At 37.0% G+C, this 20,265-nt stretch overlaps 1 protein-coding gene across 9 annotated transcripts in view; it reads right to left on the bottom strand.

The window, feature by feature from the left end:
* Positions 1-20,265, bottom strand: part of RAPGEF2 (Rap guanine nucleotide exchange factor 2) — a 181,172-nt gene that overhangs the window by 93,668 nt on the left and 67,239 nt on the right. For all 9 annotated transcript variants that reach the window (XM_068681101.1, XM_068681094.1, XM_068681087.1 and 6 more), the window contains one exon: positions 11,953-12,036. In XM_068681101.1, coding sequence (XP_068537202.1) covers positions 11,953-12,036 — 84 coding nt within the window. The remainder of the gene's footprint in view (positions 1-11,952; positions 12,037-20,265) is intronic.

Below are 20,265 nucleotides of genomic sequence, written 5' to 3'. Positions count from 1 at the left end.
TGGCAGAGGAATCGTGGTATCAAGGTAAGCAACCCTGGTGCTGCAGCAGCAAGGTGTCAAGCAGGGACGAACCCAGCCAGTCCTACAGAGGGTGCCAAGCAGTGTGAAGCAGCTGATGTAGGACATTTAAACCATATTAAATGTCTAAACAATTCCCACTGAAACTGAGCGAAGTTTAACTTGAACAAGCTGAAAGTTTTACTGACTTTTAGTATTCTGAATATGTTTAGTCAACATCCTTGCAGATGACAGACTTTACCTACATAATAGAGTAACAGTTATTTATTTCTTATGAACATACAACCCAGATCAGAGGTAGCATTAACCTGGTAAAGTACAGCTGACTACTGAGAGCACTTCAAAAGAAGTTCCTGAAAACCCACAGGGAATAAGTGGAAATTAGATAGATCCTGAATGCTTGCTTCCAGGGAAAACCCCTTTAGTCAATCCCCAAACATACGCCTTAGGATGAATTTCATATAATTTAGTACAGATTACTATTTTTAAAAGCATGCCTAGTTTTAAAATCCTACCCAGTTATTAGATTGAGCATGGTTGCGATTTCAAATCACAGATTTTGAATTTGTTGCTTTTCACTTTAGGTTTCTATAATGCTACCTTAAAACTAAAGTTAAGCTGAAACAGTTAAAAATCCAATCTGAAATTCCCTGAAGTGCTGCAAAGAATCCTATATTGTTTCACAGGTTTGTTGTAGATGATGGTAGATGTTTAGGGCCTTTATAGCAGCAGGTGATCACAAACACTTTTCAGACCGGAATACCACTTAGCGTTTGTTTTTTTAATGACCCTTTCATATACACACTAACAAGAGAGGGGCATTTATGTATCTGTACTTGCTGCAGCAGTTCAACTTTGCGGCATCTGTAATACAGAAAGCGAGAAGGCTGTTACCTCATCAGAGTAGTTAACAGAAAAGTTCTCCCTTTGGAAAAAAAAAAAAAAACTTATTTTATTTTTAAATTAGAAGACCTCGTATTACTTTGTCCTGGAAAACATTCAAAGATTAGAGTGTTGTTTTTTTTTTAACCTGATTTTTTTTTAATTCTGTAATTTAAAAATATATATATTTCAACGAATGGTTTGAACAAAGGCTGCTTTGTTTATACTTCTTCTTACTTAATGACGTCTATGTTGCCATGAAGACAGCTGTGACATCACAAAATCTATATAATAGTCTCAAAGAATGAGAAGCTATAGGAGAACACTACTTAAGAGGCAAGACCTTGTCAGAACAGTTTGGCTAATTAACATTCATGAAATTCATTAAAACAGAGAAGTATTTTTCCAGCCTCATACAAAGCCTTTAGATGTTCTATACTACAAGAATAGATTTTTTTTTTTCCTTACCTTGTTAAATATTTAGTAAGCCATTTAAGTCTCCTTATAGATTTCACAATTAAGGTGCTAGAAACTGTCATCTTTAAAAAAATAAAAAATGAGCAACTTGACATGTCATTTGGTTCTGCAGTAGTAAAAATAAGACCATACACAGTGACACTTTTCACCCGCACTTATATGCCTAATTCATTCAATACAATCAATTCATTCACATGGAGAGCTAAATGCATGACCTCGATAACTAGTTCCCATAAATCTTATTAGTACAATGCAGATGCATTCAAGATATCTTTGTAATAGGTGACCTATAACTGTAAATGAATAAACAAGCTAAAATAATAAAACAAAAGTGACAATTTTGTTTTAGTTATTTAGATTACAATTTGAAAATAAATTATTGCTCATTTAGCACTTTATATTATGTCTAGTGTGCCTGGATTTAGTTTTCGCAGCATTTGAAACTTAGCATTACCTCAGAATGAAAACTCTCATGCATTTTAAAGTCTTCTATGGTACTAAATAACATTTTGTTCAAATCACTATTTCTAGAAGAATTACATTAGAAGGATCATGCTAATAATCTAAATACTCCTATTGATTCCTTCCAGCTTTCTGTTGCTTCAGTCCTGCTAGTGTAAGTCACTACTTCATCTTATCAAGTTTATTCTCCTCCAAAGACAAATATATAGAATTATAGATCATATATTCGAGCTCAAATGAATCAAAGAAAAGGCCCATACACACCCCAACAGCCACAGCCATCCCGTAACACAAACATGTTGGACTTCCATCAGGAGTTTTCTTGGATATTTCATAAAATATACTTGGGTATATTTATCTATATATTATATCTGTGTATACATAAAAATATATACAAGTATATCTAAAAATATACCTAACTTGTGAGTCTTGCACTTGTAAGCACAACAGGAATTCCAAGGTACCCCTTGACTTTCCACAGAGTACACAACATATAGTCTTCAATTCTGTAGGTGGTGCTTTTTTTTTTTTAAATATATAGCAACAGTTCAATAGTAATAAATTATGTCTAATTTCAGGATTTAAAAAAAGACCTCTCTGGTTTGTGAATGTTGCTGTGAAAACTTCACTGTGCTGCTGAAGACAGTCTTTTTCCCACCATAGCATACCTAGGCCAGCATCATTGCCTTCCTGCTCTCCAGTACACTTAGCTCCCTCTCTCCAAGCAGTATCCATCTCACTCTTTGGCATTTTTCATGCTATTTCTACACAGTTCACTTTGTCATTCCTTTTGGGCAAGCAATGACCAGACAACTTCTCAGTTCATTATACTTTTTGACCTTGCCCAGAGACCCTGATAGCACGTAAAAAACATCAGGTCTCTTTTACCCGCAAAACGCAGCTTTCTCAAGCAACTGAATGCTTTGATATTTTGAAGGTTTGTATTTCAACTCATTTTTTTTTTAGTAGTTACCATTAGGAAAGGATTGCAAAGTATGTCACCTCACCAGCTGCAATAGAAGTTATGAAAAAGCAAGAGTTCTCTTCTGAAAGATCCAATTAGATACATACACAGTAGCAAACACCCGGGTATGGCAGTCTACATTTTAACACATTTTAGAGAACAGGCATCAACCAAAGTCCACCTAAATTTTTCTACAATATGTCCCCGTCTTCAAGAAAAACAAATTCTCAGTGGAATGAATGTTTCCCCCATTTATCCTACAGAGCATTCTAAAACATTCCCAGTAAAAAAAAAAAAAAAAAAAAAAAAAAAAAAAAAAAAAAAAAAATCACATAATTTCAGCATAGTTTTCAAACAGTGAATAGCCAAAATTTTAACTGCAACTTTTCAACATTTAACAAATGGGATGTGTGAGTTGGTATTGTCCACAAAGGAAATATATCTGTGATATCTGCTATCAGATATCTTCAGGATTCTCTCCTTTCCTATGCTTTCCTCCTGCCAAAAGACTATCCCCAGTCTGTTAAACACCTCTCTTTCTTTCATTTATTTTTTTCCTTCAAATCCATTCACTTACCAAATACACACTTATACAGAAAAATTCTATTATCCATCTAGCCTCAGATCATTTTTCTTCATCTTTGATATAACCCATACTGAACACTTAGACTGTGCTTATTCTATACAGACGTTCCAAAAATAAGTTCTATTTGTTCACTGACTCACTATGTTTAAATTTACACTATTATATAATTTGCTTTTATGCTCCATGTTACAAATTCCTAAGCGTCTTATTACTAGCATTGAGACATTTAACTTTTTAGTAATTTTACAGTTGAGGTCTCACCAAGGAAGACTGACATAATTGACATGAAAAAAAAAAAGGCATGGTATAAGGAAAGTCTACTTTGATTTATTTATTTTTTTTTTTAAATGCAGGAACAGTGGCAAGAAACACCATCTTGACTTATCTTATGATTATAGTGTGCGAAGCAATGAAAAATTGGTCCAGAACAAGGACTCTTGAATCTACAAGTTGTATATCATCATCAGTTAATTGTCTCTTTCCGGCAGAAAGTACTTGAAGTTGTTCTGATCATTCCACTAATGCATGTGAGCATCAGCAGATGACCCGGAACCTCTCAAGTCCATCATTCAGGTCTTTTGTATGGAAAGAGACATGTGGCTCTAGGATATACACCCAGAAACTAGTAAAAAGCCAGCATTTGTCAGCTTGTGAGGGCTTCTGAAGTTTGCTTCTCTCCGAGCTCTACTTCCACCCATGAAAACCCACTGCACTTTAACAGGAATCAGAAGTAGTCAGGCTCCCTTAAAAGTTATTCAGGTCATTTGACTCTTTCTGCTTTTGTTACCTTCTCCTCTCCTTATTAGAAACTTGGAAGAAAGCCTGGTAGCACTAACCCCACTATGCTGACTTTCTATTTTTATTTTCAAAGGATGCCAACATAATAGATTAAGTCCCTTAACATTTTTATCAGTTGTGCGAGAACAAAACTCCAGTAGCATTGAAATAATTGTTTTGACAGGAACAAGGCCAGACACCACCCAATCTCATCATTTTGGAACTGTCTCCTCTGCTATTTCCCAACACCTCAGATACCAGCAGCACACTTGGAAAGTGACCAATTTCAAGCCTCAATGAGCTCTAAATTATTCAGCAGAACAGGAGACGGGTGGGATAAAGCAAAACGTACGTAATACCAAACTCATTTAGCTGTAAAAAACATTAAGCATTCACAATTTTAAAATCTGCAAACAGGAAGGATAGTTTTAAATAACATTGCTGGTACAAGTAGCACATGCCCTGCATTACAACTTTGCTGAAGCAGCATATGACAGGAGAATACAAGACCCAGCAAAGTTTATGGCTCAGCTAATTCAGATATGACCAGAGTTGACCGTAGCTTGGTCTAAAGGAGGAGGCCAGACTGAGACAGATTGACAGACTCCCCAAATATCCTCCCTGCTAGCTGGCCCTGAGGGAGCTGAGCTCAGGGACAGACCCTTGGCAGCTCCAGCCCCTCCAGCACCACAGGGTGAAGACAGCAATGCCACCCATTAGCGAGCTCCAGGCTTTACTGGCAACATGATACCAGCCAGAGACAAACATCCAATGCAGATGGCCAGCCCAGGCACTCCCAATGAAGTGTTTCTTCTTGCACCCAAACTTCGTTATTCTCCAGGACTTTGAGTCCCAAAGTAATTACAGTCAAATGAGCTACGATTTAATCCTGTGTTTTCAACAGTAAACATCATCATCCAAAAGGACATACACAGACTTTTAGATTGATGCAGATGGTACAAAACAGTTGTTCATATAAAATCCATTGTGACTAATTCATGGTAGATATACACTCATCCATAAATAGACATCTCCACTACGACTTCCAACTTTTCTTCAGCTTATGAGATCAGTCTGCCCTGGATGAAACCATGAGATCAATCTCTTCCACATCCTAATTTCAGTTGATGGACTGAAATGCTGAACCTAGTCATTCAAACCAGGCAGAAAACACAGCACTGGCTGTCAGCCCACACCAATACCTTTCCACCAGCCTTTCAGGTAAGTCATGCACATGGCTTCAGAGCAGCATTAGCTGGATACAGAAATAATGCAACAAGCAGGTTACAGGAAAATCTAGCATCACGAACTAGCAAAAAATATACTTTATATAAATCAAACTAAATCCAAATCACTTATTTTCAAGTAATTTCTTAAATAGATTCAAAAGCATAACCTGGACTGCTATCTTTTGTTATAAAGTTCCAATGCATGCTCTTTGTGTTTTCACCATGATGCTGTAAAATGCTTAGCCATAAGCAAAACTCGGAAACAGGAAAAAGCTCAACAAGCTCCACACAGCTCTGTATCGATTCCCTGAGTAGGTTAGATTACTGAAACAGCAGCTGCCAAAACTACAACTCCCTCAAATCTTTTTATTTCCTTCCTTCAAAAACCATCTCCTTCTCAGGGCAAAATCATCTCTTCAGTTAAATGCAAAAAGTATCTTGGTTTAAGTATACACTGCTCCCTGTCTTTCAGACAAATCACGAGTTTCATTCCAAGTTTTCATAAGCTGCAGCCAGCCGCAGCCATTATTAATAAACAACAACTTGCAAATTTGTTAGTACAAAGATATTAGTATAAAGATATTAGCATACACATACTACCAAAGTGTCAATCTTTATTATTCGGGCAAGAGTACTTTAATATTAAAGTTGTGCTCTTTCTAATTAACTTTTTCTTCCATTTGAAAGATGGTCACAAAAAAAACAGAAGGCTAAAATGCCACCTATCATTCTTGAAAGAATGACAAGAAAGTTACGTTCTCTACCTAAGAAAGGAGAGATGCAGACAAAAAATACCAACATTTTTAGTTATTTGTTTGTAATGGAAAAAATAAACTTTTCCAGGTCCATGCCCTTTTGTTGTCAAGAAAGTTTTGTAAATAACTATAGCCTCCAATCGTTGTATTTTCACAGACTAATAAAGCTATTTAACAAGTCATGAAGCTCATAATTGATTTTTTGTTTGTTTTTTAAATAAACCTATCAAGTGCAATAAAGTTAAAACCATGTTTCACTACCACCAGCCTGAATTAGAAGAAACCTGAAGTAGAAGAGGTAAGCTAGCATGCATCACGAACCATTCACAACGTAAAGTGATAAGCACTTCTGCACAAATTGAATTTTCCTATTGCTTTAAACAGATTTGAATCAAGTCCATAATTTCTTCATCTGCTCTCCAGTAGAACTTGATACTATGTTCCATTTACAAGTTGTTTTACTATAAGAAAGACTAGAGGGCTAAATCATCCATATTCAAATAGATACATCCTTTTTAATTTTGGAGAGAGAAAAAAAATGTTTTCTCAACTTGAAAACTTAATATTTTAGTCAGAAGAAAAAGCTTAAATAATTTTTCATATGTAGGACTGGTAAGCTTGCTAAAAGGAGCACAGCCTTATGTTAAAGGGTGAGAGAACAGGGTAGCTGTGGCAGTAAGGAAAGAAAAGAAGAAGCTACAGCAACTGAAGAGTGGGGACTTCAGTCTCTGAAGACCTCTGGGAGAGAGGCATAAAAACCCAAGCACCAGAGCATTTCCCTGAGAAAAATCTGTCCAGCAATTCTGTGGGTTTTTTAGCTGCTAAGAGTCAGCCACGTCCTCCAGCTGTGGAGGCCATGCGGAAGCATGAGGCTAGTTTTGGGAGATCTAGGAAATACGTTTGTTCCAAACCAAAAAGATGAAGGACTGTGGTAAAACTTCCACTAGAAGCAAAGTCCTGGAACAAAAACTACACAGGAAGTGTGAGCCGCTGAGCAAGTGTGATGAGAGCATGGAGCTGACCTAGAGATGCTGGAGGCAATTCCAAAGATATTTTGAGGGACTGTCACGTTACTGCTGACAGTGACCATGTGAAGACACAGGAAAGCCAGGACAACCTTCAGGGAACTGTAATTTCTGCTCATTTATTTTTTGGACTTAATACATAAACCTCATTCTACCATGTGAAATGCTTCAGGGCACAGAAGCTCAGAGAAAGTGGTGAGAGGAAAAAGTGCCAATTCATTCTAGTTTGGTGGTCATGGTGGGAGGGGGCAGTTAAGGAATGTTTAATTTAATTAATATTTGCTTGGTATGCTTAATTTAAAAAATTAATAAAAGTGGTATGAAAAATTGTAAAAGCAAAATATGCAGGGAATGTCTTCCTCACATGAAGCTGTCAGAATAAAATTCACTGTTGCAACGTACAGAAGTTAAATAGGAGAACAAGATTAAGCTTTACTTTATTAAACCACAAGTATGGCAGCTTAACTGTTAAGGTCAGAATTCTTTAGAACTCCGAATTGTATGTTTTCCCAAAATAAGACATTAACTGAATGAAATCCAGCCCTTATGAACACGATTTGCTAGCTTGGCATTGGAACAAATACAGCTAAAGCTATATTACAATAGGCAAATAAAGCGATTTACTTGGAATTATTTTCATGAAACAGACATTGTTTAGACATGAAAATTCCCCAAACAAATTACTCAGTTCAGGACATCATGTATTCTATCTTGAACAACTTAAAAAGAAAGAAAAAAAAAAACACTCTAAATTAAAGACTTGTCAAGAAGCTAGTTGCAAGTAGTTTTATAAGTCACCCAGTAAATTATATAACTTCAGCAAAATTGGCAGCTGTGCTGCTCTTTTTAAACTGTTTCAACTAGCAGCTATTTGACTGCATAAAGTACATTACAGAGCTGGTTATTTTTGGAGTGCTGTATTATTCTTTGTGCTGTGAACGGGAAAGCAAAGGGACGGTCATTTCTTATGATTTTAGGCTGTTTGAATTTTCTTCTTTTTTTTTTTTTTTTTTTTAAGATACTCTTCTTCACAGCTGTAAGTTATCTGTTTGCAAGCCCTAGTCATCGCCTCCCTCTCCCCAAAGAATTCTCTGTGCTGTTTACAGTGGATTTGGAAACAAAAACATGAAAAAAAAATAAGGTCAACCGACACAAAATGCATGAAAAATATACAAAACGGTATTACCAGTGTTATCTACCAATGAGCCTCGGGATGCTATATCTGAAGCTAATGCAGCTATATTAGCTAACAGAGGCCCCAAATGTAAATAATGTGCTGAGCATGTGCAGTTCAATGCACTGAAGTACTTCAAAGTTTCAGCTATCGATCTGAAGACAGCACTTCATCTTCTTCCTTAAAGGCTGAAATGCCAACAGCCTTGAAGTTAAGAGCAGGATGGGATCCAGCACAGGACTGAGAAAACACCTCTGTGATTTTAGGCTGATGTATTCACTAGGGCTATCTGAATTACCCTAACCAGGCACTACTTTCACTCTGGCTCATACAGATACATGTTAAGAGTGAAATCCAACTAAACATGGCATGTTCTCTCAATACTCTACTCATTGAAGATGGGGCAGATGCCACTTTTTGTTTATTTTAAATTTCACCAGCTACTGCCCACCCATCATTCAGCAAAGACTGAGCTTGACCAAACCATCAGAATGGGTCCTGCTGGTGTAGGGTTGCTGTACATCTTCAGGCTTCTGACCTCAGCACTCCCTGAGTAAGTTATTAGCAGCAAAGCTTTTTCTTCAGAAAACAGCCTCCTATCAAGGCTTAAATGCTTCTTCTGAGGAGGAAGGAAAGGTATCTGTGGCTGGTACTTAAGAGACAGGATTAAAGGATGCCAGCACAGCCTAAGATGGGCTATGGCAGGGGCAGGTAAGGAGATACCTGCCATCTGAACAAGCCCTTGGCACCCACGAGGTCCTTCCTGGGCGGGCAGGACATGGCCTGAGGAACCCAGGCAAAGGGATTTACTGCAGGAGTGCAGGGCAGGCTGCAGAGATGAGAGGATAGTTCTGAAGTAGGAAAAAAATTATGGGTTTTGGATGGTAAGAGGCTTGGAGATGGGAGGGACTGGGGGAGAGGGTGTACTGATTAAACTGATATCTTGGAAAAGTAGTTTAAGGAACAAGAGTTTTCTGAGTCACTCGGATTTAGTGGAGAAGAACATGCTTTCTGCTCCTACACAGCCTCTCCTCAGCTCCATCCTCCTCTCTTACTCACAGCTGCACATGTTGCAAAATTATTTCCTAGCAGCTTTCTCAACTGACAAAGATGAAAGAGATGAAAAAAACGTTAAGTCTAAATAAGAATTTACAGTAAGCTTATTCAAGTGACTTTGGCCAAACAACACAATATTTATGTCCCTTCCTGTTACCTGAGGTCAATAATTCATGAGAACTTGATGCATTTAGCAGAATGCAGCAAATTCATGGGTTTGTTTTTTGTTATTGTGGGGTTTTTGCTTTGTTTTGAAAGAGCAGAAAAACACATCAAGACTCCCAAATGACACAATAAACAAAAAGGCTCTTCAGTTATTCCTGTGTATGTGTAGAAGGTCAGTTTAAGTCAGCTGTTATCCAGTAACTGCCTTTTGCCTACTTTTGACCCTACTCTTTAGATTTCAAAATATTTCCCTACTAGTTCTTTCTCATCAGCAGCCTTTTGAGAAGGTCTCACCCCCTTTTTACTACAGCACCATAAAAAAATTGATGTTAGCGCCTTCTGCTGCGTACAAACCCCTTTAGGTTACCTCATACATCATTGTTAAACTGTTTTCTGTACCCAATCCCAATAACTGAGCAGCTTACGATTTCCTTAAGAGCAATTCACTACACACATAAGTAAAGCTGAACCAGCTGTTTTCTTCTCAAGCCTTTGCTTTAAAAACTAAAAATCATTTATGACCCACCAATATTCCAAGTCAGAAATTTAACCTCATTTAAGCCCTCTCTCACTTTCCCCATTTTTCTTCTTCATGGATAGGTCCAAGGCCCAGATACTGCAGCTTACTCATTCGCAATGTAAAAAATCCTGACAAGCTTTGTACTGAATTTAAATAAGGCCCTCATCTATCCTCTTAATAACCATAACCTCTCTGCAGAGTGAATCCTCTTACTAGAATGACTGTTTTTGCTCTCCAGTCATACTTTATCTCACATCATTAAATTCAAGATTCTTAATTTTCCTTTCATGGACTTGTTATGCTATCTTTGTTAATTAACAAATCATCTCTCTTGGATTTGCTTCCCAAGATACTGGCTTTGGCAGCTACTTGACTCCATCCACAATTATAGAACTCTGTAAAGCCACATTCTATACTTGAAATTCACCAATATGAAATCTCTGATTTAGACTGAGACACTGTCCCAGATAACGTTTCTCCATTTGTCCAGGCAAGCAATCCTTGAATGCTTTTCTTAGACAGGATCTGCACTTTTCTATTCATTCTCCCAGGAAGAATCACAAGCTCATTGTTTATCTTATAAAATTTCACCTCTTATCGAATGTCAAAAAATGCCTGAAGCACAACTACTGCTGCATTTCAAAGGAACAGAGGATTCCTGTGACAGACTATATGCAACCACCCTAAATTAATTCAGATATCATGTATCCCTTCTCCTGGCATCTAAAGGTAGCACTTTCTGCCAGCTTTTTTTTTTTTTTTCCTTTAGAGATGACATATGGGACAATTTTCTTCCATCTGCCAACAGCAGGGATCCTATAATCTGTTGTTGTGCTATTTTTTACAATAACCAATTTTGCACCTTTAGCATATACTGTGCTGTTTGATGGCACATCAAATATGCCTTTTTATCTGCAATGCCTGTCCTCTTAAATATGCAAGATATTTGCTTACACCAAAAACATACCAATCATCATCAAATGAAAGGCCCAAGACCAGTGTCCTTCTCCCAGTGAGAGGCAGATTTGAATATTTAATTGTTCGTATACCAACCAATGTTAGCTTTCAATTGGCTTCCCACTGTTTAAAAGCTGTAAGGAAGTTTCTAGGGGTCATTCGCTCATTCTGCCTTTCACAAATTTTACTACGTGTTATTTACTTTAAAGGAACCTTTTATACTAGTTTGAATGAATATGCACATAACCAGCATTTTGAAGTGATTCTGTTCTGCTTCCACTAAGATCTTTGTAGTTTTTCTGTATTTTTTCCATAGCTCGTAATATTTTATATATATATTTTTTTTACAGAAGTGATATAGGTTTTGACAGTCTCACACTTAAACTTTTCTTTTTCCCCACATAAAATATCACTTTTTATTGCAAATTCATTTACACAAAGCATAACATTAAAGAAAAGTAGCAAAACTGGCAGTAACATGATCTAAGCATATGTTAAAACATGCACGAAGTCTTGTGCAAAGTAAAGCCTCAGAAAAGCAACATAAATCATAGGATGCACTACAGCTTCACATTTGATTATTCAGAGGAACAGTCTACCCAGTACTTCATTCTGTTTTGGTGGTTTAGGGACAAAGTGTTTTTTTTGTTGTACTTGTATTGGTTTTGTGTTTATTTTTTACATTAGCAGTCTTTCATGATGTTTTGGGTGTTTGTGCAGTGTCGAAAATGATGGGCTTTCAACTCTAGCTGCAGACATAAAACTACTACAAGCCAGTAAAGGTAGGAAAAGCACGTGCATACTTCCGCACTTCTATTAAGCATAAAGGTTGCCTTTTAATTCTACAAATTCTCTACATCTAACACGAGTTTTGTTTAAATGCAGATTATTCATAGCTGACATACCTGCTTCTTGGAAGAAACATGGATTCTTTAATGAAGACTGAACCAGACAGCAGGATATACCAACAGGTACCAATATCATCAGGGCTGCAATAAAGAAGATGACAGAGTAAGACACTTGATTTAAGCAACTGATAGCACTACCAAATTGCCAGTAGAAAGAACATCACAAAGAGCCAAAAATGCTCAAAATTCCAAAAGAAGATCCTAGTTCAATCATTTACAGAACAATTTCATCAAAGTAGTCAATTTCTACCTGCAAACGTATACATTATTAGAATGTCTCATCCCACATATTTCACTTTTTAAAATGTGTATCTATCCATTTGGTAACAGCATAAAAATCCAGTGAAATCTAATTGAAAGCTAACAAAAGGAAATCAAGCTACAGTAAATACATTACATTGTATTCTGTTGAATCCATTACTTTCCTCTTGCATCTTTCACTCTATAAATAAGGCCTCCTTTCCTAGTTCTAGAAATCTTCCCTCCTTTTCTCAAGAAACCTGCCCCTCAGCATCATTCTGCCTTTCCACACAGTAAGGAAATTCTGGATACATTTGCAGAGGTAAACCTATGTAAGATTTGTAGTCAGCGTTATCTACTGCTACTACTTACTGGCCAATTTGTGCTTCTTCGCAGCCCAAGAATAAATTGCTAATAAAAGTTTGTCCCTCCTCTCACCACCAAGGGACACAAATGAAGATGTTGTCATGCAGTCATTCTATCGTAGATTGAGAACTTGCTACTTGAGTAATACTTTTTTTTTCTTATAGGTGTAAATTCTTGGATAAGTTCAAGTAATGTTTAGTTAGGAAAACAAAGTAGTTCCTTAAGGTTACTAGAAATAGCTGCAGTAGAAATCTTGTGCCATTTCAACAGCCTGTACTCAGAATGCCTGTACTTTACTTTGTTTTTTGCCACTCCCACTGCTTCTTCCAAAGCAGCTCAGTAATGGCATACTTGAATCCCATTAGTAACTGTGTTAGTGTTCTTAGCCGAAAACTATGTCCCCAGTGACACTCTAAGAGATGCAGATTACTTAATTAATCTGTAGCACCTTCATTTTTTAAAATTACATGTCTCAAGTCTTCAGCAACAATTAGTTCTAACTTCAAGCAAGAACAGCCCACATCCTTTAATGACGATGACAGCATAGTATTAAAACCCAACCTCAAATGTAAGTTGGCTATGTGCAGTTAGCAGCATGGTTTTTTTTTTTATGTGATGAAACAAGATTTTAAAAGCACCTGCATTGGCAGGGTCGAAAGAGAAAGGGAGCTGGCTTAAAACAGCTAAGAGCAAAATGGCAAACTCTGAAATTCAGAAAGTTACTCTATTCCCATTTTACACTGTGCAATACAACCATGAGTTAAGGGACAAACAGCAGAAACATGGAGAATTAACAGAGAAAAATTAGGACATCGTCTATGTCCAAAAACCCTTCAACTAACAAAGATAATGCAGCCAATATTTCTTTTTCTATCAGCCTATGACCAAGCTGGCAAAACAAGTCTGTCATTTAGGACTGTGTGGTGCAGCAGTTTGTACCATATCAATGCATTTGCTCTAAAAAGAAGCAAGCAGAGTAAATACAAGCACAACAATAAATTTTAAAAACACTTCAGACAGTGTATCACTCTTACTACTAATTTAATAACATTAATGAACTTGGGTTCAGCAACCAAGTCTTCAAAGTTTTTGTTTTTACTGATCGAGAAGTTTACATCAGTAGCTTCTGGCAAGTGAAGCTACACCAGTGTTCCTCTACAGACCTTGTGCATGCACATGCCCCACCCATACTTCCCTAGAACTGCAACCATACGTTCCACCATGGGTTTGTCTACGGGAAAGCTTCAGCAAAAAGTTGCAGGGCTTTTTACTTGTTTGATACGCAAGTTTATCAAACGTTAAGTCTGTAAGCAGTTCTACAGGCCAGTCAAAAATAAATTGGCAAAACACCTCAGCCAAGAGCAAGTACCATAGCAAGTCATAGAAGATAGCCTCTGATGTACCTTGTTCACAGATGACTTCACAGCTCACAGTCAAGAAGTTAATTTAAAAAGAAAAATAGGCACAAAAGCTCTCTGGGATGCAATGTGTTTTGTTGCTGAATTTACACAAAAGCTTACTGCATAAAAAGATGCAGTACCTAGACTGAAAACACCTGCAGTTGACAAGGGCAGAAACTCATCTAGGTTAAAGAGAGGGAAAGTCTTCTCTGGGGAGTGAACACTTAGTATCTTCAAAATGAAGACTTCAGGAAATACTACTGTATACTGATGCACAATAGGAAATTAAGCACTCGCATGCCATCACAGTTAAGACAACAAACAGTTTTGATTTCCATAATTGAAGTGTTTCAGCCTGACTTTTTAGAAACGTGCTTCTCATGCTTGTTTCTCATATGGATCTATACTGCCCTCAAACTTGTTACTCCAGAAAAATCAACATTGCACATAGATACAGAGAGGCAGATTAATGCAGAGAAAAACAGCACTTCAAAAGACAACAAAGCTCTTAAAAGCATAAACAAACACCTCAGTAAAATCACACATCTATATGCACACTTCCTAACCCCCCCCCCCAAAAAAAAAAAAAAACACATCCTAAGCTGACACACGTATAACCAGCACTGCTGCTGAACTGCACATCTGCTGGGTTGTTTCATTGTTTGGTGTAGATTATTAGTATTTAGAAGGGCATCCATTAAAAAACAATCAGCATACTTGAAAGTTTCTAAGATAGTCATTTTCAGCAAAGGCTGCTAGACTGATTTGTTAAACTGATTTCCCAAGTTCCCAGGAAGTAACTCCATTAGGATTTCAATGATAATTTTTCCACACATATTACAGTGCATTATATTATCACTTAAGCTGGTGGAAGTGTTTTGTGGTTTGTTTTGTTGTTTTTTGTTTTTTTTTTCCTCCTTTTCCTAAAAATTATTTGACTAAGTATAAATGTGTAGTCTGACAAAAAAAAAATAAACTCAGCTGGGGTCAGAGACTTTATGACACTAAGGCAAAAAAAATCTAGAAGATTTGTTTATACTTTTTACAGAATGCCATTTCCAAGAATTGAAACAAGATTAAAAGATGCCTTTAAACCAACAGTCAAATATTTCAAATTGTGCAAAATCTTGTAATACACAAGCTTTTCTTTTTCCTTCAAAGGCCAATGATTGATTTAAATCCCTCCGCCAAACCATCTATTCATAAGGGGCTTTAGCTACCTTTTCTCATTGGGCATCTTTAACTCCAAAGAGAAAGACAGACACTGGTTTTCACAAGCATCGGTCAATATGTTCAATATCCAAATCCATCCTTCTGCTTCTTTTGAGTTTAACTTCCAGTTATTTAACAAATAGCTATAACGAGTATACATTTAACTGCAGTAGTTTAAGTTTTTCTTACTGGATTGAACACAGCATGACTTTTCACTCAGTTAAATCATTCAACTTTTTTCTTTTTTTTTTTTTTTGAGACAGTTCATGGGTTTATCCATTGCACTTTCCCTGAAAAAAAGGGAGAAAAAAAATTCTTGCACCTCATTTATCTGTCACAAGCACCATATTTTGTCTACTTTATATATAATTAAAAAAACATACATTCATTTGACAGCTGAGAGTGATAATACTATCTCCTCAAGTTTGATTTTGGTTACTTGATTGTTTTTGCTTTCCTTTTTCTTTATGTGCACTTTGATAGCCACTTTTATACTCATATTTGTGAACCTCCAAGCTCTCCTAAGGTACCTGCATCATGTTATGAAAAACAAAACAATCCCACTGTATTAAACTCCTTAATTATCTGAAAAAACATGTATACACATCTTTAATATTGGTGCACCATAATTGTGGAAGCTTACTACAGAAGATAAATGCATTCAAGATACCTTCCTCAAAAGATACTGTGTGTTCTTATAAGCTTTCAGTGCCAGCCAACAAAACATCATAAATATCTCCAAGACAGTCTTCAAGAGCAAGAACACTGATGTATTTTCATTCTTTTCATCCTTACAGTTACTTGTGTCTTAATATAGTCTTGAACAAAACATTTCTTAAGAAAACACACATGCTGAAAACACTCTTTTCCCCAGAACACACATTCCCCTCCAAATTAAGGCACAGACAAATTTGAGACTGATATACTCCTTTTATATGAAAATATATTTAAATCCTGTGCTCCTCAACACTTGCTGCACTTCACTTGTTCTGAATTAAACCTTAACAAAGCTATTTTGGCAGCCAGCTGTTTTGCTAGAAAGTGCTGTTACACAAACCACGTACAATCTTTTCATTTTAAGGATTCTGTGCTTTTCACTACACTATTAAAACATAAAGTGGTTTTCCATTGAGTTTCCACATTTTCTGTGCTGTGCTTGACACATTGTTCAACAATAACGCATCCTACATTCCTCAGGACTTCTCTGCCTACAAGGAACTACACAAGAAACTGCAGAGGAGCTACAGTATTAATCTACAAAAGCTCTTTTTCAAACCACAGGAGGATGTCATTTTAGCCTTTAAATGAGTGTTCTGCCTCTGCTTTCTCTGAGATCACATTTTACATTTTGTTTTAAAACAAAATAATAATAATTATAGACAAGAAACCTAAGCCTAATTACTGAGTTTTCTTTAACTGCTAGAATACTGCCTACCACTGATAGTGCACAGAGAAACTGTTTGTCTTCATGAAGATGGCATCAAAGGGTTGGCAACAAACTATGGTTAAAAGGATTTTGTAGAAAAAACATCTCTGACTGGGTTTGCAAGAATATGTTAACTGCACTCAGGCACTTCATCCAGCATTGGCCAAAGCAGATCTTTTCAACATGGAGTTTTCTAAGGGTGCCAGTGCTGGCTAACACAACTACCTTTGGTGACACAGCAGCAGTCTGGCACTATAAGACTAGAAGTGCAGTGGAAGATGCACTCCAGCCTGAAAACAAAGCCCTCACAACCTGGACAGGCAGCGCTTCCACGTAGCTTTGAGTTCCTCCCTTCCTCCCTGCTAGTGAGCAGAAACACCTGAAATCAGGACAGTTATTGGCACATACTGTACACTTCCCAGCAGGTATTCACCGATCTTCTTTGCAGGCCAGAAATGGCTTCACTTCTTGGCCTTAGAACAATGGCATAAATTGCTTCAAATATGTACAACTGTGGGGGTTTCTTTCTTTTGGTGCGTGCGTGTGCATGTGTGTGGTTTCTCTTGTTTTGCCTTCCAGCTTATCTACTGTTCTGGGTATTTATCTGGATGGAACCGAGAACTGTTCAAGTTATAGTACCTACCAAATGGAGCACAGCTATCCTCCTCCCCAGGTTACAGCAAACACGATTTGTTACTAAGAAAGATGTCACAAGCAATTTATCCTGCTGAGAATCAGCAGGATACTATATCAACCCAAAAGTCAAATCTTAAGAGGCAGTTGGAGAAAATTAACACACATAGTCATTCTGTCCTAGCTATGTTAAAGCCAACAAGAACACAATTAAACCTTGGGGATTCCCATCTGAGCTTCACAGAACCAGCAGGGTTTTAGGCAGGCTACCAGTCACACAGGCAGGCTACCAGTCACTACAATTACACTTGTGTTACCACACTAAGATAACATTACTGCTCATGGGTCTACATCCTTTAAGAGCACACAGCTGCAGTACAGAAGAAAATCTGAAACTCAAGAACAAGAAGTGGTCTGTAGCAGAAGACAGGATTTTTATTCCATGAAGACAACAAAAGGACTCAGGTACCACAATTTAATGGTCTTTTAACCTGAAAGTGGTGCAAAACAAGGCCAATACCAGAATAGTTACCACTATGCAGACTTTCTTTTTTCATAATCTACATTTAAATCAGCTGTATAAAGCCCAAATAAAGCTACATTAAACCTTGACCCTAATATTACAGCGCTTGAGGGCAGGGGATTTCCTGGAGAATCTATATTTAATTTTCCGGAATGAAGAAGAGCCTGACTTACGTGAATTCAGGAACTAGAAAAGGAAATCCAGACACTGGATTGTAATATCTTTCCCTTAAATTTTCCTCCCTAGCTTCCTTGACGTAGTCCTTTTTACGCAACTACAACCTGCAGCCAGACAACGTACTTCTCTACTTCAAAACTGACAGGAAAAAAGAAGCTGAAGAAAGAACTTTGACAACTATGAATTTACTCTGCACTCAAACCATCCAGTTTGGAAACTTCACGTTTCCAAAACAGTAAAAAAAAAAAAAATGCACAAAAAGCAACTTGTTTCAATACACATTCCCCACACAAACCAATTCTGAAGGGCATTATTATACAGTAGCGGAGTTTTTCCAATGCTAGCTTTTGGATTTCCTGATCAAATAAGGTAGTGCAAAAACTTCCAAAATGCTCAGAAACAATGAAGATTTGACTCAACCTATTGAAAGACCCAATAAATCCCAATCTCCAAGCTGTCTCTAGTAAAACCTCCCCTATCCTACACCTAACAAATCCTGATGCATGACTTTTTTTAGGTCTTTAGAAATAGCTACAAATTAGGGCCATTGCAATACCTTTAATTCTCTCTTCTCAAGTTGGGGTGTTGCACTCCAAAACCTCTGGAACAATGAATCATGCTCAGCACATGACTACTTGAGTGCGTGTGGTTTCACTGGGACGATGAATGTCACACACACGTACTAGGGTGAGAACTTGCAGTTCTTTGTGATGGCTGCTGTCAAACATGCTTTATTTCTGTCAAACGAGACTTCACTTCAGTGGCAATGTTAAGCATCTGGACTTGAAAGCATATGCTAAACAGAAGTCTTTGCTGCCTCGACCACTTTCTCATCATATTTCTCAGTTGACCCATTTAAAATAGCAAAGAAGTTGAAGAGTACACAGGACTCAATGGAAGCAAGCATGGAAACTGCATGTAACTACTGCTGAGCTCTGACAACAGAAGCGTCATTCTCCCTTCAACATTGGGTATTCAATCCAGTGCTCAGCAACACCGCTACATCAAATATCAACACCCAACAAAGTTACTTTCCAATTCAGAGGTATGATCTGTATTTTCCAAGCTACTTCACAGAAAACATCAAGAAATTGGCAAGAACATTTTCTTGGTTGTGGAAGACCTACTTTGTTGTTTGTTTTTTGTGTGTGGTTTTTTTTTTGGTTTTGTTTTTTGTTGGTTTTTTTTTTTTTTTTTTTTTGGTGGATCATTAAATTTTCAACTACTAAACGATTCAAGATTTGTTTAAACTGTATATAGTACTGCTCTTACAGCTACAACTTTTGTTACAGCTATAACTTTTGTAGTTATTTTGATGAAAGAAATTATATCTCAAACCAAAATGTACCTAGCAGATTACACTTCTATGAACTCGTACTCAATATGAGTTGAATATATTTCAGAATGCAAACACAGAATAATTCAGAACAGACACTGTTCATACTCCCAGGTCTCCACTTGAGGAACAAAGGAAATTTGACATGTCAGAACTGGGACCTCCTTCAGGCATTTAATGCTACACAAGAAGAAATTAGAAGGAACATTGCTCTGCAGGCTTATGTTCCATAGGATATTGTTTCAGCAGATTAATCTGTCTGTTTCTCTTTGCTCATTTGAACTATACTCTGTATGCTGAGAGCTATACATAGTGGAGCATTTGTTTAATTGAATAACCATTGCCACAATTAGACTTTCAGCCCTGAAGTGGCTTGGTATGTCAAACATGTCTTCCAGTTAAACAGTTCTCTCAGGTAGACATCTCTTTGCCCAAAAAGCCTACCCGCTAGCACTCCTTCATTGCAATACTCAGAATAATCAAAAACTCATTTACGCATTGGCAGAATTGTCTGTAATCTTAGTTAGTTAGTTATGCAGATATCTGGTATCTGCAACAGCATTTTAAATATGCTTCGTGACATTAAGAAGTATATCCCAAACACAGAAATAAAACATTGGATACTGAATGTCTGCCACATAAAATTTCCATATTTTTTTAAATGAACACATTCAAACTATGTTTATTCTTATCCTTATCTTTAAATAAAAGAAAGTCAAACTATATCCAGTGATAAAACTTAACTCAAATTAGAGCTTCTAATTTTCATTAAATGTGTATCTTAGCACGGACATTTCAACTTATGCCTGTGGTTATATTTTATTAATGGACATCTGATGAAAACTGGTGTCTTATCTTCTGGTAGCAAGACTGGGAAACAAAGAATAAATGAAGCATTCAGTCCCAGAAACAATTCCTCAGTGTATATGAAAGCATATCATGAGGAGCATGGTTTTCTTCAGAGTATTTCATTTATTTGTAATCTCTCCATTTTAAA

The sequence above is a fragment of the Anas acuta genome, chromosome 4 (assembly GCF_963932015.1).
Source record: "Anas acuta chromosome 4, bAnaAcu1.1, whole genome shotgun sequence".
Taxonomy (NCBI): Eukaryota; Metazoa; Chordata; class Aves; order Anseriformes; family Anatidae; genus Anas; species Anas acuta.
The sequence above is the reverse complement of the archived record's forward strand: the minus strand, read 5'-3'. Positions and strand labels throughout refer to the sequence as shown.